We start from the raw sequence: 22,447 nt of genomic DNA on the forward strand, positions 1-22,447 counted from the left end.
AATTTTTTGAAAATGCACACCTGCTAGAGAAATCACCGAGGTGATAGCAAGGCTTTTGATTTATTTATGTGAGGATTAAGACTTTTTCTAGAATAAATAAAGTTTACTTTGATCACTGATTGTAATAACCAATAAGCTTAATGAAAATCCATGTGACCATTAGGCAACAAAGTCCCAGATAAAGCCTGTTGTTTGCCTTGCTAAGATTTTTACTTTCTGTTTTTGCCCACCTGATCTTAATAAACATTTTTTTGCAGCATACCTTTAGCACAAAGTGTAGCTCTTTTTCTCTCCTCTCCTCTAAGGCATGCCCAGTTTTCCCATTGTTTGTATCTTATTATTTACCAAGAAAATTGTCAAATTTTGTTACCTACTTGTCAACACTGTGTCAATATTTACCTGAATTATCATTTTTAGTGCCTGTATCAGGAGCAGGCAATTAACCAGTATGTTGTGAATTATTATAGAAAATGGATAGACATTTGTAATTTGAAGACATCCAGGACAGAAGAAAACTTAAAAAATGAAAATTCTGCTAACAAAGGAACAAGTAAATTTGTATTGTTTTCCATTTGGCCACATAACCTGGAATAATAACTAAAAAAAACCCAAAAAACACCAAAAGCAAAACTCTCAAACATAGTTCTAATAATTTTGTGATGGTCTACTACTTTTAGTTGACTTTGTATACAAATTTTGGAGAGGATGTCTATGTCCGTGGAACACTTGATATTTCTTGTATGAAACCTCCTGTTGCTCCTGTATGGGAGCTGTCTGAACAACTTGTCCTTTAAATGTTTGCCTTCCATGTTCCCTTCACTGCTATTCATCTCATCAGTGCTCTGCTTCAGATTTATATTCTATTTTAATGAACACTGTTGGACAGGGATCACCAAGGGGCTTTCTATGGACATATGAAGTTTCATGCTGCCATTTAAGTCCTGAGTGATTCTTTTCTTTGCCCTGGAATCTTTGTAGCCTGGCAAGTGACAAGGGGAGGGTGCAGCACAATGGCTTCAAGGCTGAGATCACGGCTGGGATCACCTTTTCTCTCAGAGATGCTGTTCCCACCATGTCTCAAACTGTGCAGCTGCTATCACCAGTTTTCTTGACAATCACTTGGAAATCTTGCAGATGGACTTTCACTTCATGAAGTGTTTCCCTTCCTACTGGGGAGATCTCCTGTTGTGGACTGTCCATGGCAGGAGGCCCCAACAGCGGTACCCGGGACAGCATCCAGCACGGCAATGGCTTCACTGCACACCTAGCCCTAACCCCTAACCTTAACCATAAACCATAACCCCTAACCCTGACCCTATCCCTAACCCTAACCCAAATCCAAACCCAAACCCTAATCCCTAACCCAACCCTAACCCCTAACCATAACCTTAACCTTAACCCTAACCCCTAACCCTAACTTTTAACCCTAACCCCTAACCATAACTCTAACCCCTAACCATAACCCTGAACCTAACCCCTAACCCTAACACACCCCTAACCCTGACCCTTTTTTTTTGTGGTTTGGAGGGGTTTAATGTGGGGAGGAGGGGTACAGGGGCATCCCCAAATTGGGTTAGGGTTAGGGTTAGGGTTAGGGTTAGGGTCAGGGTCAGGGTCAGGGTCAGGGTCAGGGTCAGGGTCAGGGTCAGGGTCAGGACACGCTGGGCTTCCAGTCATGCCCAGCTTCTTGTCGGAGCACACCGGCATCAGCACACCCTCCCACCCCGGCCCCCCCGACCCTCGGCGCCATTTTGACGTCGAGGGGCTGCCTCCGGTGAGGGGCTGGGGGGCGTGGCCTGTACAGTGGGCAGGGCCTGGCAGAGGGGCGGGTCGGGGCGGTCTCGTCTCTCCCGTGGGCAGCGGTACCGGGTTTGGCGCCCCACGCCCCGGCCCCGCCCCGCCGTGACCTCAGCGCGCGCACCGGGCGCTGCCGCAGCCGTTGCGGCGCGCGCCTCACGTGACTCAGGTAACGGTTCCCCGCCCCGCCGCTCCCTCAGCGCCTCTCGTGCCGTGGGCGAACCGGGAGGCGGAGGTGGAGGCGGTGCCGCCGCTGCCCACGGACGCGCCAGAGCCCCTCCCGCCCCTCGCAGGTCTGTCAGCGCCGGCAAGGGGCGGTGGGCGTGACAGCCGGGCCGGGCCCGGCTCGACTTGGGGGCGGCAGGCCTCGGGCGGTGTGGTGGAGCCAGGCCGTGCTATGCTCGGCACGGGCCGGCCCAGCCTATGTGAACGTTCCGGGCGGTCGGGGACACCGTCTCCTCCGCAGGCCCCCGGTGCGGCGAGAGCCGCTTGTGGTGTGGGGATGAGTAGTAGAACCGCAGGGCTGGGTTGGGGTACCGGATCGCGGCCTTCCGGCGGGGCGCCGCGGCCGGGAATGAGGGGAGTGCGGCCCTCCTGGCCCGGGCCCCGGTGGTGCTTCAGCCCCGTTGTAGCCGGGAGCGCCTTGGCCGCCTGGCTGGCTCCGGCCTTTGGTGGCAGCCAAGGTGAAGAGGACACTGTCATGGCGGGGCTTTGTCGGGTGGCCATGGAAGGCTGTGTCCTTGTGTTACGGGCGGGGGCAGAAGCAGTAACGCTGTGCCCATCCAGAAGTTTCCCCCCTGCCTTTCACAACGTTTTAGTAGGCGGTGGAGATGTTTTCCCTTTGGTACCCACTAAAAGGTGGGGTTTTTTTGAGGAGAGAGTGTTATGTTGGGTATTGCATGGAATGCCTCCGTTGCCCAAGACATTGTGCACCTTGTGGTGAATGCACCGTTTGTAAACATCCCCCAGCTATCAACTTTTTTGATGGAGAATTGTGATTCTTTTATGGCATGGCACATTTATACTGGAAAGAAAAACGTTTAGCATGTGGAGGCATATATTCCTGAGGTAGCCTTATTTGATAAGGATATTCTATGCCTCTCTAGTTTCAATCAGCCATGTTAGGCTTTTGGTGGTACTTTATTGTCTTCATCCATTTTTTTCACTGTCAGTATTGTTTTATTAGACTTATTCAATCTTAAGTGCTTTGGGAGTGAATTGTGTGGGGTATTATGGGGAATACAGAAGAAAATGGCCAGGCTAGTGGATGAAGAAGCATTTTTATGAAGTATGGATCAAACATTAATGACTGCTTCTGCAAAGCATAAAGCACATGTGTTAGCATTGGTAGCAGGACTTAATGTGTGTGTTAAGAAACTCAGTAATTCTACTGGAAATACCAGGAGAATATTAATTGTTATGGTACTGCCCTGTGCAATATATTTATGTCTAAACTGGCCTTGAAAAAAATTTAGTTAAACAGTGCTATCAGAAGTGTCTTGCTGTCTCTTTTTCATATGCTTCTATGACCCTCTAGAAATGTGGGTAGAAGAGCTCACAAAACTGACAAGGTCAGTTTCAGAGTTGAAGGTGCCAAGGTGAAATCAAGCTGGTAGCTTGAGTCACACATTCTGTACTGCAGAACAGCTGCAAATATTTTCAGCTGCGTAGGGCTTTCAATTACTTCCACCATTTTAAGGGTTCTTTGATGCATTGAATGTCAGGTCATTCTTTTGGTTCAGTGCTTCTTTTTTATTTTTGACCTCAGGTAGAGATTTAATTAATATCTTTCTTTAGCTTGCTCTTAGCTCAGCTTTATTGCTTGCCAATCATTGTTTTCATTTCAGGGTTGTTGTAGGAAACATATCAGAGTAGAACAATTCTAACTATTTCTGAGTTCCCTCTGCTGTCCTGTGTGCTGATTTTTGACTGACAGTCTCAAGGGTGAATGCCCTGGAATGGTCTGTGATCATGTTGGGGGTCTCTGATTTGTTTAGCTGCTGACAGCTGACATGTGCTGAAGAGCTGTGGGTGTGAAAGGAAAAACTAAGAAGAAGTCAGTTTCGTTGAGTGAAATTAATCTGATTGTAGTTGAAATCTGGCTAGAATCACAGGGTTGGTGGCTTTGTCAATTTTGTTTCATACTTGTGTGAAAATGGAGGCATTACTGTTTAGTGAAAAGGGAATAACATCCGTGGTAACAGTTTTCTCCACCTGTGATCCTTGTATCTTCAGGGGAGTGACATAACCCGTATCTGCTCTTATAGGTTGTGTGTTCAGTAGCTACAACTTGCAGTGTGGCTCTGACCCCATTTGGAATTTAAACAGAACTGGAGGGAAGTGACTGGTAGCTCTCCTACGTTTTTTGTTTCTATTACTTATTACATAATTTGCATCCATTTTTCAAATCTCCGGGACAAATTGTTGTTATTTTCCTATGCATTCTTTGCTAACTTCTGGAACAAAACTCCACACATTCCCAGGCAGCCATATTAGGAAGAAAGGATGTGAAATTACCCGTGCTTAAGAAGCATGCTGCTGTAGTGTGGTAAACTGAGAAAATGTTACTCTCGTTCTTGTCTCTCATAGTTCTTTGCAGACCACTTGAAATGTGGGTGGAGATGTCCTCTCTCAGCTATGTGTACAGAAGTTTGGTAGTAGAGCACAAATTTGAAGTAGCAGGCTCCTTTTCAACCTCTTCATTTGTGGTTGAAGCTGTTCATTTAACTGGCCCCCAGTTTGAAAGGCTGCAGCTTTCTGCAGCCAAGTGACAGCAGATACCAAAGGCAGCAGTTGCAGTTAGCAAGAGCTCCAGAGAAGTCAATAATTAGCAGACTCATTTGTTCTCAGGAAACTGGAGCTCAGGGAACATGTAGTACAAGTGGTTTAATGATTGCTTTAGGAACCAGGATCATGTTATCAGTTACAGAAACTGTGAAGTGATTAATGTGCAGTTGCCTGTCCACAGTGAGTCCACTGCTCTAAGTGTAGCTGTATAGTTAGTCATAGAGTGGTTGCTCTCCTGAAGAAAACTTCACACCTGGGCCTAAGAAAGCCCACAGCACTCTAGCCATAAACCTCAGTTTTCACTGTGAGACTGAAGTGGATCTGCAGTTCATTGACTCTTTTTCTGATCAGGTTTATTTTTGTCTTTTTTAACAGACTTGGATCTTCTGTCTAATAAACAGACATGAGTCATCTGAAGTTGCTAGTGGCTACACTGAAGTGGAATGGCATTAAACTTCTGGGAAAGCAAGAAATAGGCAGAAGGATATTTTTACACAGCCAACGGTATGCTTCATCTGGAACTTCAGAACCATTCCTGAGTGGGAGTAATTCAAGTTATGTGGAGGAAATGTATTATGCATGGCTTGAGAACCCTAAAAGTGTACATAAGGTAAGTGTAAAACTTGATTACAAATGACAATATTAGGTTAAGAGTGGAATTGATTTTCTTTTTTTTTTTTTTTAACTTATTTTTTTATAAAAAGTCCAGGAAAAAAGTATTGTATGAAATTAAAAATAGGAAACTAATTTCCTCCATATTGATTGTTGTAAGATGTGATATTGCAGGAGTAGTACAGAGGAGCCATTGGCATGGTGAGCTGAGCAGAAGGAATGAGAAGTCCAGACCAGAAATAGTAGACTGCTCAGAGTCCATGCATTCCTCCATAGAAATGCTGTTCAAGCAGTCTGTTAAGTAATTAGTTACATTGGCAAGAAGACCCAAGGAAAAAAATATTTCTAATTTTTTTGTTTATTGTAATAAGGTTTCGTGAGAGGCTAGGTGTTATATTTAAATAATATCTATTGATGTTGGTAGTTTTAAATTGTCTGAAGAAGGTGAATGTGCAGTTCTGTTTAAGTTAGCTGTGAAAGTTGTAACCTTAAAGCTGAATTTGAAAATTTCAGAAAAGCCTTCTTAAGTATCTTGAAAAGTATTTTGTTCTGTCTCTCACGCTCTGTCTCCAGGTAACATAAATTTGTTTGCTTTATTTTACTTTGAATGTATTGCCCAAATCCTTTTTTGTGGGTAGAATATGTAGACTTATTTTTTAGAAGCTTTCTGCTGACAGGGAAGGTTCTCTTATGGTGATACATGTGTATTAACTTAAGAAGCTGATGAGAAGTCTCATAAATTCTAGGACAGACAAGTAATTTTCTAGAGAAGTAATGTGAATTGTGCCCTACATGTTTACCAAATTGGTTGTGTGTTCCCTTGTTCTTGAAGCACATATATCAAAATGTCATTTAAAAGTTGTTGCTCTAAGTCTGATGATCTATCTGAAGCATGAGGAAGCGATGCATGTTGAGGAAAAAAAAAAGGGGGAATCAGGAAACCCAAAAAATCAGTTTTTAAACTGTTTTTTATAGATGTTAGTCTTGTTGTGACATGCAAGTGATGAGTGTTATTCAGATAGATCCTTTGTCTTTTTTGCAATGCCTCAACTTGGAACTGAAGAGCACTTTTCCAGGGGTGGCTTCTCTCCATCAGTCCAAAAGTCCATCAAAACCAAAGTTCTTTATAATGTAACTACCAGTTAAATTTCCAGCCAGTCTAGAGCAGAGTAGTGGCTTCTGTGGATGCAGTGAACCAGTTTCTGAGAAGGCCTCACGATGTGTTGTTGCTATAGATTGATGCTGGTATTTTGAGGGCACTGAAGGAACAAAGTCATGCAGAAGGAGTGGGTGAGGTAACCTATAGTTTTTTACTTCTTTAAGTGACATTGACTTGCAACTTATCTTTAAGCAGCGTTCAGTTTCTTGGTGAGAACCTTTTCCTCAGAGTGAGCTCTCCTGCTGTGAGGCTCGGCCCGTAGAGCCGGGTACCGGCACCACGTGTGGCGCAGGCGCAGCGGGAGCTGGCCAGGGTGCTGAACGGCCCGTCTGGGCCCGCCTAAGAGCCGGCCACCTCCTGGCCTTTCCGGGCACCACCGCCCTAGCAAAGAGCGAAGGCTTCTGCTACATTTAGACCTGCTCATCGTTTTGCTGATACCTAGGGGCAGGCGGAAATGATAAAAAATCCTGTCAGGCTATGCAGTTTGTCTGGTTGTTCAGGTACAGTTGGGTGATGGACCCTGATGAGGTGATGTAGTTTGTAGATTGAACACAGACCGATAAATTACCATAAGAAAATTGACAGAAGAATGTAAATGTTCTGGTGAAGCAGGGTGTTGCCTAGGGACTGGATCCCAAGGAATTCAAGATGCATTTTAAAAATGTGTAAATTCTTTTCCAGGTTAACTGCATGTAATATACTTGCAGTAGTAATGAACTGAAGTAAATTCAATTCACTTCACCAGTTTGTCAGGCTTAAAAGAGTGTGATTGATGGACATCACAGACTACATTACAGCTGTTCTTGGCTAAATAACTAGGTATTTTGCAGCCCAGAAAAAAGAGGGGGAGAACAGTGATGCAAATTAATTTTAGTTTGTTTCATCAACAAAAATAATTTTTAGTCTCTTGAAAACCATCTAATTTCATCAACTGAAAGCTGTAAATACCTACCCAAGAGTTTTGTTGACAGAATTGTTCCATTTGGCCTATGATAAAACAGATAAAAAATGTTGGAAGTTGAACTCAACTGGTTTTCTTACAAATACTGAAAAAATCATGATGTAGTTTTATGACTAGGCAAGTGGTGCATTTCCCATTCTATTATGGAAGTGGTGGAAAGTAAATAATGTCAAGAGACATGAATGGTTTATATGCTGTTGGTTAGGGTATTGTTAATCATTTGACTCTCTCTGCAGGACACTCAGACGATTTCATTGTTGTGTCCAGTATAAGATATATGTCCAGTATATATATATATATATATATATGTTGTGTCCAGCATGGTTCAGAGAGTCAGATTGTGCTAGACATTTAGGCAATATATTGTCTTTTCTCTTTTTCCTCTTTATTTCATTTTTTTCCTTGTGTTTATTCTTCCTGGATATCTCCTTCTTATTGGAGGGTTTGTGCCACCTCCTAGCTGATGAGTTAAAAAGCTGTATTTTTTCTGGGCTTTAAAACCCATCCTGAATTCACATTTGCTTAGAAACTCCAATTAATCAATGTTAAGATTAAGGGTCTTTATTTTCTGAGTGAACTGGGGTTATATATCAAGGAGTATGCATTTATATCCATATGAGCTTTTATTCTTTGTAGAAATCCATTCCTGTTGGTTTCCTGCTTTTCCTTGTCTTTTGAATTTCCTATCCTTTGAGTAGCCAAAACAACAATCAGAATAAAATGATGTGGGCTCTGAAAAAGGCATCATTATTTCTCCTTGAAGCGATGTGTCAGGGCTATAACTCATAAGGGAGAAGCTTGACAAGGCTCAGTTATTACTATCACAAGATTAATTACAAAACTGTATGGTTTGATATTGAGTACGTAATGCCTGCCACGTTATCCCCAATGCAGCCACTTTACCATGACTGTGTAATCACTTCCTTGGTTTATGCACTTGCAAAGTACATACAACAGTGTCATGTTTGGGGGGAATTTTTTTTTTTTGTTTTTTTTGTTTGTTTGTTTTTTTAATGTATGGATGCTCAGTACCTGTCTTGAAAAGCTTTACTGTCCTCAGAGCAGTTGATAAATAGTGTGATGTCACTAGAAAAAAAACATACCATCAAGATAACTAATGTGTTATATGCTATAATAAACAGTGCAACACTCTTTATTTTGTAAGGGTAGAATATTGCCACTGAATCTCTTATATTGTATTATATTACTTGAGAAAATTATGGTTAACAACAATAAAGATTTGCAAGGGGAAAAAAGGAATCCATAATGCATCGCAATAGTAATTTATATTTTACAGATGTATTTTTCTGTTGTAAGGTGTTTCTACCATATTCTTAAAGAATGTCTCTAATTTAGTTGAGAACCTGGAGGTTTGCTGTGAACCCAAGCTGGTCTTCTGACTGTTCAGTCACATAGCAGATGCTGTTGCCAAGACTGACATTGATACACAGGACTTGAAGACTATAATCTGGTATCAATCTTGAAAGACACTATAGAAATTTGTAAAAGCTTTGATGGATGTGGTTCTAGTAAAAACTAATTTTCTGTAGCCAAACAATATATTTTCCCTCCCCTCTGATTAAATGTCAAGCCTGCCCAACAAATCAATAAGTTCAAAAATGCGATAGGAAAAATAGTGTGGGTTCCTTCTGTCCCAGCTGGCTGCATCTTCAGATGTAAACATTTTGAAGGTATTTCTTTATATTTGTGAGTTTGCATGAAGAAAAGCTTCTGTGCTTGTTCTTCTTAAATCTGTAGCTTGTTGGGCAAGTCTATATGGATTTTTTATTTTTTTTTTTTAGCAACTGTCTCAGCAGAGAACTTGTGTAAAACCATATTAAATTGTTTGAGGGACTGTGCTGAGATAAATTTTAAATCAAAATAGAAGACCTTAGACTCAACAAAGGAATAGTTATATTATCTGTATTTGATTGTATCTGCTTTTCATTGTCAGGGATCTACAGACTCTGAAACTAGGTGCTGTGAAGGCATGGAATAGTAATACTTTTCTTAATACAGGGTAAAGAGGTATATAGGCAGAACAGCAGAGGAAATGCAGTTACACTAATAGGCTCTTGTAGACCATTTGTAGCACCCTGTGTAAATTCAGACTTCTAATCTCAGTGTGGCTAGCAAGGTGTCAAGGTAAGAAAAACTTAGGATATGGGCATAAATGACAGAAGGGAGGAGGAATGAATCCTTCATACACCAAGCATGATCTGACTTCATTTGTCATGGCATAGAGAAGTTAGGCTATGTTTAGGTCATGTCTGTGTAAGAGCAGGGTGATAAGTAAGCTTATCATATTTGTATCAACGCAGCTTTGTTTTAATAAACAAGTAAGAGAGGAGCATTAAGGCAGTGTTTCTTGGCCAGTGGCTTCATGCTAATGATGAAGTACCTGCCCACAGGTTTAGTGAGTTCCCTCACTTCCATAACGTGAACTTAGAAGTTTGAATGATGTTTAACTCCTGTAGGCTGCCCCTCTCCAAGTGCTTCTGAACACCTTAAAGTTTGTATGAATTTCATTATAAAGAAGTTTTGTTAATGAAAACAGATTTGTAAATATTTTTCTACTGTGCAGTGTTGTTATTACATTTTTTGATTCTTTTGTGTATTCTGTACTGAACATATTAAGTAATGTTCTTTTTGAAATAAAATGTTTGTGTCCAGCACGGTTTAGAGAGTCTACTGTTTGTCTTTCTGGTACTGGTTCTTTGAAATGTTTTAGTTTCAAGCTCACAGAGAGGGTAAATAGCATGCAATTCACAAAATTAGTTTGAGCTTTTACAGTGCTATTCCAGCCACACAGACTTTAAAGTTTTTTAATAGCTTCCTATTTTTCCTAAGTTAGTCAAATTGAGGCAAGTGTTTTATGACCTTTCATTAGTAAGCTAAGCACAAGCCTTAATTAGTCCCTTGCTAGTTCAGGCTTTCTTCTTTGTTGGGTATAAGCATCTCAGATGTTTTATCCCATTCTGCTGCTATCTGTACACCCATACATCTGGTACCATTCTAACCTGGGACAGAGACCACCTCCTCAGAATGGAAGCTGCAGAAAAACCAGATCTGGGCATACAAGTGCAGACTGCAATAAAAGTATCTTTCATTTCTTGTGACTCATTTTCTGAATTATGTATTCCTCTGAAGCTATGATTTTCATGTGGAACCAGGTTTCTTTCATAGTGAGATAACCTAAGCTACTGAGGAAAGGATCTTAGACCAAAAACCTCACCCAGAAGAGCTGTAAGTGCTGTTAAGTTTCTTCAAGAAACTGATTCTGGTTTAGTGTATTCAGTGAGTGTCTTGAAGCATCATAAATTCTTTTACGTGTCATTACAGGGATAGATTAATTTCATTTATTAAGGTTTTCAGTTTTATGGGCTTGATATCTCTTTACCAGCAGCATAATATCATACCCATTACTGGTTGCCTGAATAAACATCATAGTTCAAAAGAGCTGTTTGAATGAATAATGTGCAAAGATGCTCTGCACTCATACGTGCTGGAGAGTTTTCCCTGAACAAGCTCAGTGTAAGAAATGAGATGAAAAGGGCTCTGTATAGATGGAACACAATTGCTGTTGGGGTGTGGATATATCAGTGCTTTCTTTTTTGCTGGCTATTAGTGGTAATGTAGTGTCATGTAGTGAGGTGCCATTTGCAGCTTGAAGAAGCTGCTTTGGGTTCAGACTGTTGTTTGAAGGAATAAATTTTCTATCTTTCCTTCTCTTTACACATGTCCAGTCCTGGGATTTGTTTTTCCGAAATGCTAATGCAGGTCAAGCATATGATCCCCATCTACTGGACCAGCTGGAAAGAAAACCATCATTTCTTCAGAGCCATGGCCTGGCCCAGACACCAGCTAAAGCTGAAAAGCTTGTTGAAGATCATCTTGCTGTGCAGTCTTTGATAAGAGCATACCAAGTAAGTCTGCTTTGGGGAAGGTGTGGGAGGGCCTCTCCTTTGTAAACAACCTTTTTGTGTTGTTTGTTTTCTTGTCTCTTGCCTGTTGTTCATCCTGATCCAGGTTGTCTTGATCTCAAGTCTTTTGTTTCCTGCACAATGTCTGAACACTGAGGTCTGGATTCAGACAGGGATGCTCTGGTTCAGCAAACTCAGGTTTCAGAGTCATGAATACTCTGAATTCATGACCATGAATTCAGCCATGAATAGAGCCATGATACTGCTCACCTGACTTAACTTGGAAGCTTTTTATGAACATAGTTTGTTAAAGGGCGCATAAATCTTTTGGGTTTTACTTGCGTAGCAGGAGCCAAGTAGTGAAAGCTTAGCCTTTGCTGTTCTTTTTGCTATTTTTTTTGCTCACTTAACTGCATGAAGATTCTTTTCCTGTGTCTGATTCAGCAATTTTTGCATCAAACAAAGGGAGTTGTCCTTCATCTGCTGGTACTAAGGAAGCTCTTAATTTCTTTGAGAGAACTGTTCATAAAAATTGGCTTTGTTTCACTCTCAGATTTAGTCAGTTTTGTGGCAATTGATGAAAACTTTCCTTGCATGTATTTTCACAAATACATCCCTCTGTTTTTTTGCAGTTATTGTTTTCTGTATCCAGCAAAAGAAATGGAAGTTATTTTTAATAACTTGATATTGAGAAAAAGACTGTCAGTGAAAGATCAGACAGCTTCTGGACTGTAATATAGCCCAGTGCTTTACTGATTTGCTCTTCTGGGTTTTGTTGTTCTTGCTAATCCTCTTCCTACTAATGCTGCAGAGCAGATGAAGCTTAAGGAGGTCAAGTTTTTTCTTTTGATGATGGTTGAGGCAGAATTGTTTGCTTAGTTCCAGTCAGATGGGCTTTTTGCTGCTGTAAACAGTGAGGTGGCACAGCTGTTGCCATGGGCATCATTTGGTCTGTCAAAGTTTTATTACTGGTGATTCATAGAGATGCCAAAAATCTCAGAGGCCAGACTGAATTTACAGGGCTGATGGTTCTAAAAAAGATGCTGTATTTCTGTTTTCTTATGGGTGAAAAGCATCTTGTTATGAACTGTCCTGCAAATACAGAACATTTCAACACTGATCTTACAAGTCACTTCTTGATGAACAATCTGTCCTATTACTGTGTGATGCAGTTCATTGTTAGTGTTGCAGTTTCTTGATTTTTTTTTTCCAGAGGCTATTAACATGCTTATTGTGTGAATGAAATTCTACCAAAGTGATCTGAATTTGCCATTGAAAAGAAAAATATTAAGGGGAAAATACTAATTTATTAATATATTAAAAGTTTTTAATAGGATAATTTGGAATATGAGAATCACACACAAGAGGCTAGGTTTTATTTGTGGCCCTACTGAATCAATTAATTAATTCTTCTGCCACTGTAACATGTTAATATAATTCACTAGTTCACAGCAACCTGTAGTGTGCAATAACACCAGTCATATTGATAACTGAAAGCTGGCTAAATTCCCCATAGGATTTGTGTTCTTATATGTCTCAATTGTCAAATTGATCATAGATAATATTCCCAACATTTCATGAATAAAAATAAATGCTATCTGATGTGGAGCAGAGTGATCCCTTATGTATATCCCTTTAAATATAAACTTCAGCACCAACCTGTGTTTTTAGGCCAGCAATGCAGGTGCAGAGATTACAAAATTATGGAATTAGCAAATGATAGTATCTGGAGACTGGCCATGGTTTCTTAATTTTACCTAGAGATTTAGAGTACAATCTTTAGTAGTTTTCTTTACTTCAGTGTAATTCCATGTTCTTAAATTGCATGTCAGACAAAATAAAGAGTATATTCAAATGTGTATTCAGCAATTTTAAATTGAGTTAGGATGCATATCCAGAAGTATAATGCATATTTCTTGTTCTTACAAGAAAACTTGGGAAATATGACCCTCTTGTGACATCAGTGGTTTCACATATTTGACTTCATGGCTGATACACATATTATGGAGAGATATGAGTGACTTTTTCCCTTTGTCTAACATTTGTTACTGTGATTTCATTTCTCTCTCACTTTCCTCCTTTTTTCAGATCCGTGGCCATCATGTTGCTCAGCTGGATCCCCTTGGAATTTTGGATGCAGACTTGGATTCATTTGTTCCATCTGACTTAATCACCACAATTGATAAACTTGGTGTGTACACTGTATGTCTTGTTCTTTGCAGGGGTTGTTTGTCTGTTTTCTCATTGGGCTGAGGTGATGTAATAATCTTAGGTAAGCTTCTACCTTTTCTGGTTGGTGGTATCATGAAATAGTTTCTTTGAGAGTCAAAATGGATGCTCAAATTTTAGGACAATGGAATTTCTGTTCTGAAATCACAGGCAAGGTTCCTGTGAATTCAGCATCTGAAGATAGATGATTACAAACACTTCATAAAACCCCCAAATATAATGGTTTTGAACCACACCAGAAATTAATAGTAATCAATGCATTAGGCCAAGATTCTCATAATCTAAATTACTTTTATACCATTATGCTCAATGTCTGTGTGTTTTAATTAGGGACATCAGAAAGCTAGTCGATAGGACAAGGAAGCAATAAGCAAAACACTGGAGGTAAATTACTTGGGGTAAATTTCATACTAAATTTGTATTCTAGCCTCTGATACCTGTTCCTTCTGTATAGTTTGAAAAAGGTCTGTTTGAAGTTATCAGAAGGAAACCAAAAGTGTGGAATGCTTGACATGTGTATAATCCAATAGTGATCTCTTTAGCTTACTGATGGAAGAGTGTAATACATTAAGGTTTTTTTTACAAAGGTTGTCCTGGTTGCTAAGAACTCATGCCTTTGAGAAATTCCATTGATCATTTCTTTTCACCTTTCTGCTTGAATAAAAAAAATAACTGATTTTTTTCCTTTACTCTTCAATCTATCTGGTATCTTTAAAAGGTAGTTTTCTAGTGGATAAAGACACTGAATCAATTTTCTTTGCTATTTAAGGAAGCTTTTTGGACCAGACATAAAACATTGTGCAAGTAGCAAATAAAACCCATTCTGCTTAATTTTACTGCTACATCTACTGCCTCTTTTTTGTTGTTTTCTGTTTCTGGTGATAAGGAAAGCAGCAGTTCTGACCCTTGGTCATATAAAGGCAGAGGAGAGCTTAAGACTGTAAACAGGGAGGGAGGTGTTTATACACATCAGGGGTTCTCTTTGAAGTTTGTCAACTTTAATTAAAGGAAAGTACCTACTAGAAAATATGTTAGACATTTGCTGTGTAGCTATAATAGTTTGGAGCATGTGTGATTGCTAGGATGTCAGTACAAATTTCTTTAAATGCTACATATGAATTCAGTGCAGTGTTGTGACTGGTCAGAAGGCATCAAACTGAAGCCCTCATGAGCACAGAAAAAATAAGCCAGAGCTCAGAATGAGGCAGGGGATGTGTCTGAGAGTGTAACTGAGGTGTTATTTCAGTTTGTGAGGGGAAACAGAACTTCTTACCTAGTCTTGGCACAGCATAAAAAGAGGAGGATCTCAAATGCTGTCTGTCCTTGAATGTTACAGGCAGGAATTTGATGAAAGGTCTCTGGTACTACAGAAAATATTTCAGTATTTTTCTGTACATTTTTTTTGCCCTGTCTTCTGTTTCTCTTTTGAGAAACCTGGTAGCAAGTTTCTCTGGGAGTCACTTCTAAAAATGCATCTGTTTACAGGTGTGCCTGATGCCCATTTCAAGGGACAGAATTGCTTTTGGGAACTTTTGCATTTCAATAAGGTGATATCTCTTTAAACATGAGGTGATGCTTCAGTGAAAATGCAGTGCTGCAGTACATAGCACAGATGTTCTGTGTGTGCCTAAATCACTCCTGCATGTGTTCTGGTTTTTGCATGACAGAACATGAAAAGTCTGTGAAATCTGAGAGAAAGCAAAGGAAATAAAGATAAAATAGAATGTTGGCACTGCTTTTTTAAAAATAACATTAAAACCCTTGTCATCCCCTGTGTCCCTCCTCCTTTTTTTTTTCTTGTGGGTTGTTTTGTTTTTGTTTTTTTTTTTTTAAACACTTGCAACTCCAGAAGGGACATTTGAATATGTTGACCTATAAGTATATCATGTATTATTTGAAATGAATAAGTTAAAATATTTTAAAATATATTTTTAAAAACTCAAAATGCATTATTAGCGACAGTGCTGCATAGCAGCAGTAGGCAGTCCTGTGTCCTAACTTCAACTTTAAATGCCACGTTCTGTTACTATTTAATCATTAAATTATTTCTTCTCTGTCATCTTTGGAAAACTCATTTAGTGGGGAATATGGAGCACTGTTCTATATTGCTGTAAGAGTTATGTGTGGGCTCTCATATCAGGGTTAAAATGGATGCCTGTGGCTTATCTGGAACCAAGATAGAGTTCAAACAAAAAAAATGGAGAAGTCATTCCTTGTGTTCAAAAAACAGGTAGATGTGGTGCTTTGGGAGATGGCTTATTGGTTACAGTGGTGTAGGACTGACAGTTGGACTTGATGATCTTGAAGGTCCTTTCCAACCATCATGATTCTAGATTCTGTGTTTTCTCTTAGTCTACCCATTAATGCTGTATAAAATAATCCAAGTGTGCCTCCAGCCAGCTTGTTCTGTCTGTGGAAAATGGTGCTTAATGTGTTTGTTGCTCATGATAGAGCAAGGAAAAAATCCCAGTCGTTGAAGTTAGTTATTGTACTGAACAGTGAAGCATAAGATATAATGTGGAGATCTGATGGCATGTATGCTGAAATATAGGGAATGTTTGTGTGATTTTAATTCCAGTTGTTCTTTCTGAACATTTAAGAAATATTGGTTTGGTACTTCTAATAATAACTATTTAATTAAAACATTTATTTTTTAAAACAGCCTGAAGTGTACTGTACTAATGCATGCCTTGAAAATATTCACACTTTCAATTTTTAATTTGGTAACTTTTTTTCCTAATATTGCTTTCTTGATGTTAATTTGTGGTGGTTTGAAAAAGAAAACTGGTTTTCTTTTTGTGTCCTGTCCTGCTTTGAAAATTGATAATGTACCCCTTGCAGGGTTTTATGGTTTGCATGAGTCAGATTTGGACAAAGTCTTCCAGCTGCCTACAACCACCTTCATAGGAGGAAAGGAGAACAGTCTGTCCTTACGAGAGATCATCAAAAGGCTGGAGGTCAGTGGGGTGTTTTTTGTGTTGTGATTGTTTCCATCCAAACAGAAGTGAACTTTTTCAACAAAAAGACTTATTTGTCAATTATTAATAGAGCATATATAGAGTTGAAATAACACTAAAAGTAACCCTGGTACTGTTTTTAGAGATGATTGCACCATCAGTTTAGTTGCTAGGATATCTGAAATACATAGAATAGGGAGAAGAAGTATAAAAGGGGTGGATGGTAGAATACTAATTTGGGTCCTAATTTTGTTAAGAGTTGATATTTAAAAGGAGTAGAGCCTTTAGAACTTGTCTTTTAAGTGTCCTACCATAGATAAAACACATTTGCATACATTATTCAGGACTTGCAGGGGTAGGTCTCAGAGCCTTAGCTTTACTGAGGCTTTTATCTGAGGAAAAGCATGAGGACTGGATACCAGATTCATGAAAGCCCAGCTGAAGGCTGGAGAGAGTCCTTGGTGGTCTTTGTTTTCCATCTCAAATTCTTTTCTAGAGTTTCATTATCTGACAGGTGATATGGTTAAGCCATGAGAAGTTTTCAAAACTAAAATAGTTCAAAGCAAAAATAATCTGAAAGAATAAATACAGAATCATAGAATGGTTTGGGTTGGAAGGAATTGTAGTTAGAGGGAAATCGAAATAGCAAAGCAAGAAGTAGGAGTGGTGATGAATCTGTAAACTACTGAGTGTTGGATGTTCCTGATTGTGCTTTCTCCAGGACTTTGGAGTGCTGCAGTTGTAGAAATTTCTGTTGTGTGGCAATGAAAATCCATTGGAGTAAAAAAGGCTAGGGATGAGAAGGTATTTTAAAGGATGAAATACACAAAGAATTGAGCTACACAAATGTAAAAATAAAAATAAAATAATTACTGTTCATGGCTTTGACCTGTTGCAAGCATAAGAGAATGTGTTGATGTGCACATTTGGGTGTTACATTGGCTTAGCTGAAGCACAGTGAGTTTTTAAGCAACAATATCTCCCTTGTGCATTTGAGCTCTGTATTTGTTTTTTTTGTTTTTGTACTTCAAACGCGTACTGTACAAATAAATGGACAAAATCAAAAGCCAAATCTAAAAGCCTCAAGGAACTGTTTTGAGTTAAAGAGAAATAACCCTCTGTTTTCCCCTTTCCTCTCCAGAGCTTTGGAATTATTTTTTTTTTCATTATATTAAAACATTGCATTTAACATCAAATTCCTTTTTAAAGGCAATAGAGAGCACATCTTTGTGTTCAGAGTGGTTTTGTCTCAAATTAAGCTCACAAGATTTTTTATTTTGAACATTTTTTTCTGGTAAAATTAACACATTTTTCTGGTGACATTTTCTTTTTAAAGTCGGAAAAAGAGGGAAAAATGCATCAGAGAGATAAAATTTCTGAAATGTTTTTGCATTTTTCTCTGTCCTTTCTCTGCTCTCAGGTGCTTTAATTCTATTTCAAAGAGATTTTTAAAAATTCAGATTTCCAGCCTTCTGAAGCTTGACAGTTTTGATAACTTACATGAGGCTTTATAGCTGTCTTCTCATTTTCTTCATTGCTTGATTTCACGTGATACTAAAAAAAGACAAAGACAAAAAAAATGTGGAAAAAATATTAATAAGTGACTTGAAATCTTTGCAGGTGCATCTAAAGAAAAGACTCTGTGCCTTAGTTAGGTGAAACGTCCTAATCAGTTTAAGGCAGGTTTGTTGGCCTACCTCAAATGTATTACTTAATGAGAATCTACCAGATTCAAAATTTTGAAAATGCTACTTTGTAGAGACAGCTTTCTGGATTCAGTCAAATAATGTATTTGCTTACAGAATTACTGTAGGAAGATGCAGTGGATGAGGAGGAAGACAAGGTAGCTTTTGGAAGAATAATATATACAGAAAATAAAAGTTTAGAAGTACATTTTTTTTCTTCATGGTCCATTAACTCTTAAAGCTTCTGTGTTGGTGTTTTCACATGCCAGAATACCTACTGCCAACACATTGGCCTGGAGTTTATGTTCATCAATGATGTGGAGCAGTGCCAGTGGATCCGGCAGAAGTTTGAGACACCAGGAGTTATGAAGTTTACTAATGAGGAAAAAAGGACTTTGTTAGCAAGGCTGGTGCGCTCAATGAGGTACGCTGGGGTGCTGCTGGAAAACTGCTCTGTGGCTGCTGGGTGTAAGCTGGTGTGGTCTGTCAGCAGCTGAAGTGAAAGTGAAGTTTGATTTTCTTAAAAGGCAGGTTGTGTTCTGTAGTACTTGTGTAGCCTTTAAGTTTCACTTGAACTGAAATAAAGAAGTCACGTTACTGTCAAATGAATATTGCACTTAGGTAAGTTTGCTTAACAAGGCCTTAGTACAAACCATCTCTGTTTATCTTGAGACAAGAATTTGCTTTTATTCCTGCCTGTCAGGCTGTGGAAAGACCTGAGGTTTCTAGTAGCATGAAGGAACCAAATGCTCATTTTCTGCAAAATTAATTTTCTGCTGAAAATGGAAGAAAAATGTTTGAGAATTTTTTTATTCAGCTATCTAGAGAGAGCTTTTTCAGGCTAAAAATTAGCAAGAGGGATATCTAGTTTTGTGGAAAATGGGCTGTGCTTATGAGTTTTGTGGCTTTGTAAAGCAAATAGTCATCATTTTGCTCAAGAGTACCATTTTCAGAAATGTTTATTCCAAGTACTACATTCTTCAGGCGCTTGAATCTGAATTTAAAGGCAGGAATTCTCATCCTTTTTGGTGTTCACTAATAGATTATTGAACAAAATGGTCATTTTTTACTCTGTGTCCTGTAAAATGCTCATTGTGTTTCTTTGAGCTACTTTGTGTATGCATTAGTTAGTAAACAGGTTAGACCCTGGTCATGTAGTGTGATCTGGGCATCTTCTTAAGCCTGTGCAGGATTAAGCCTTTATATATCTTAAGATATATCTTATTAAATATCTTAAGATATTTATATATCTTTGACAGTAACCACCTTTCATAGGGTGGCTTCGCATTGGGTACTAAGCACATGCAGTGACAGCAGATGAGCTGCCAGCCCTTTTGAACTCACAGTGATACATGGGGGACTTGCAAGATGTGACTATGAAATACTTAGTTCTGCACACTTAGTAGCAGTTTGCCTCAAATAATGAAATTTCTGCTTGTCTAATACTGGCTTAACTTGCCACTGCAAAGAGAAGGAAAGCAGCGTGTACAGCGACCACTTTGATTTCTACTCTAGGACTTGTTCATATGGGATTCCACTTTCAGTTTATATAAACTGGCATAGCCCTGCAAACTGTCCTGGGGAATTCTGGCAGCACAGCTCAGCTGGGGGTTTGGCTTGTTGCTTTATTGATGGGTGAGCTAAGGAGAGTCTTTTGGCAACTCTTCATTTCACTGCTTTTAGGACGTCAGTCTAAAGAGGTAAATGGCAGCATTCTAAGTGAGGAATGAGCTGGGTATTAATGGATTATGGCAGTGTTGTGAGTCGAGGCACAGATGATGTGGCCAACAGTTATTTTCATGAAGATGTATTTTCTTTGCCTTTTGTATATCCAAGCTTTACAACATACAGTCCTTCCAGCATTTGTGAAAAGGCACTTTTTAACCACTCACATTGCCTCTGGCCCAAATGCATTAAAGAATGGAAGAAAAGAAAGCTGTCAAGGATTGACATCTTTCTCCTGCTACAGCTGAGGCAGAGATACCAGTGTCCTAGTTCTTGGTACGTTACCAACTGTTACATCACAGTCTGGGGAGCCTTGCCATTGAATAGGACCTGTGAAATAGGCATGTTTTCAATTGTATTTCTGCAAGTTTTTAATTGTTACTTCCAGAAAATACAGATTGTCTTCTTACTTATGTCTCCCAGTGTGTGACTTGTTTCCAAAGGCCAAAAACCATGTATTCACAGATGTTTAAAAAAATGTAACGTAATGTAATTTTATTTGCTAAAAGTTGTTTGACAATAAATGTATTCTACATTATCTTAATACAAACACTCCTTCTTTTTGGTGGTTTCTTTTTGGCAAAGATTTGAAGACTTCCTTGCTCGCAAGTGGTCTTCCGAGAAGAGATTTGGTTTGGAAGGATGTGAAGTGATGATTCCTGCACTTAAGACCATCATTGATAAATCCAGTGAAATGGGAATCGAGTATGTTATAATGGGGATGCCTCACAGGTAATGTCAATGGAAAACCCCCAACAAATGGGCTCATTGTACTCTGGCAAGTTTGAGTTGTAGAATCTTATTAATGAAGTTGTTATTAGAGAACCTTGGATAGTGAGAGTCAGTCATCACAAGTAATGGGAACACATAACTGTAATGAAAACCTGTGTGAAAAATAATGAAACTTGTGAGGCTACAGCCTCACCAGTAAATGCTGGTGAAAATCTTCAGTGTACTTGGAAGCTGCAAGCCAGTGTTGCAACAGCTATGGTATCTATCATGTTGCATCAAGTCTAGAAATGAGAAAGCTTGGCAAGATATACCAAACTTTTTTTTTATAGTCTGCCTTAGTTAATTACTAATGCCATAATGTTAGAAGCCACTAGATAGCTACAAAATTCATTGCTTATACTTGGATAACCAGGTGTAACAAAATGGCTGTGGGAAGGCATTGGAGGAATTCTGCAACAGGAGGAGAGGGTAGAATGGAGGGCTTCAGGTTCAGATCTTTGAAGTGAACTTCTTACTTGCAAATTTCTGACAGAAATGGCTTACTGATTTTATAAGTTTTATGCCTGTAACTCTGCTATTATCATTTTTGAGACATAACTATGTCTGGAATTTTCTAGAGGTAGGCTGAATGTATTGGCCAATGTAATCCGAAAAGAGCTGGAGCAGATCTTCTGTCAGTTTGATCCCAAACTAGAAGCAGCTGATGAGGTAAGATGCTTCTTCAGTACATCTATATAGAGAGGTCAGTTATCAAGGTAGTTTTTTAATCATTTTGGTCATGTTTGTTATGAAAATAGCATTATCAGCTGCTGAAATGCATTGCCTTCATTTTTGACTTTGAGGAATATGATTTGGTGACATTTCCTGACATATTTAAAGACTATAGTGTACCTCTAGCATGCAGAAGATTTTAGGAATTTCTGTACATAAGTGCCAGGTCGTTTGACTGATTTTGTAATCTCTGTCTTCCTCTATTTCATATAAATGGAATGAGTATGAATATCCTGTAAATATGTATCCACTATTGAATAGTGACACTAAGATAATAAATAGGAACAGTGTTCCAATTTGAAATTATAGTGTCAAACCCATAGTGCACGCTGAAGCTATTAGCTAGGTGCATTTTTCAGACTGAAACACAAATTTTAGTTGATCAGATACAGCTGGTATGAACGAAATTCCTGAATTGTGACTTTGTCTTCCATGTTAGGGATCTGGGGATGTAAAATATCACCTGGGAATGTACCATGAGAGGATCAACCGAGCAACAAACAAGAAGATCACTCTGTCCCTGATGGCTAATCCTTCTCACTTGGAAGCAGTGGATCCTGTTGTGCAAGGGAAGACAAAAGCTGAACAGTTTTATCGAGGGGATACAGCTGGCAAAAAGGTAAGGCTTTTTTAATATAGTAACTCTTGCTGGTATTTTTTCATATTATTTTTAATAAAAATAGCTTACCAGTAGTTTTGTATCTCAGAGTCCTGTTGAACTTCAAGTTTTTGACATAGTACCCTCAGGGGTAACTCCAAGAAGTAGGCTTAAAACTTCATTTGTCAGCTGAGCAAAGGCAGCAGAGTGCTGACAACTCTGTGGCTTATTATGGAAAGACAGTTCCATTTTATAAGCACTTCAGAAGAAATATGGAGCAAAGAAAGTCTGCTGAGAAGCTTAAGTTGCAGTTTTGCTTTCTAAGGTATGTGTGGATATGTGTGTATAATCCTTCCTCCTAGGTTATGTCCATATTACTACATGGGGATGCTGCCTTTGCAGGACAAGGAGTGGTTTATGAGACGTTTCATCTTAGTGACCTCCCTTCCTACACCACAAATGGCACAATTCACGTTGTGGTCAACAACCAGGTAACAGAGAGAGCATTTTT

At 39.1% G+C, this 22,447-nt stretch overlaps 1 protein-coding gene across 2 annotated transcripts in view; it reads left to right on the forward strand.

Annotated features, from left to right (window-relative positions):
- Positions 1-1,801: 1,801 nt before the first annotated feature.
- OGDHL (oxoglutarate dehydrogenase L) overlaps positions 1,802-22,447 on the forward strand; it is a 45,457-nt gene continuing 24,811 nt past the window's right edge. The window contains exons 1-10 of one of the 2 annotated variants that reach the window (XM_071749284.1): positions 1,802-1,966; positions 4,960-5,194; positions 11,063-11,242; positions 13,328-13,430; positions 16,310-16,425; positions 18,380-18,534; positions 20,421-20,567; positions 21,185-21,275; positions 21,778-21,957; positions 22,299-22,427. In XM_071749284.1, the coding sequence (XP_071605385.1) occupies positions 4,988-5,194; positions 11,063-11,242; positions 13,328-13,430; positions 16,310-16,425; positions 18,380-18,534; positions 20,421-20,567; positions 21,185-21,275; positions 21,778-21,957; positions 22,299-22,427 (1,308 nt within the window). In that variant the 5' untranslated portion in view covers positions 1,802-1,966; positions 4,960-4,987. Of the gene's footprint in view, positions 2,091-4,959; positions 5,195-11,062; positions 11,243-13,327; positions 13,431-16,309; positions 16,426-18,379; positions 18,535-20,420; positions 20,568-21,184; positions 21,276-21,777; positions 21,958-22,298; positions 22,428-22,447 lie in introns of both variants that reach the window. The other variant, XM_071749283.1, reaches the window with a different exon arrangement.

Source organism: Heliangelus exortis, chromosome 7 (genome assembly GCF_036169615.1).
Source record: "Heliangelus exortis chromosome 7, bHelExo1.hap1, whole genome shotgun sequence".
Taxonomy (NCBI): domain Eukaryota; kingdom Metazoa; phylum Chordata; class Aves; order Apodiformes; family Trochilidae; genus Heliangelus; species Heliangelus exortis.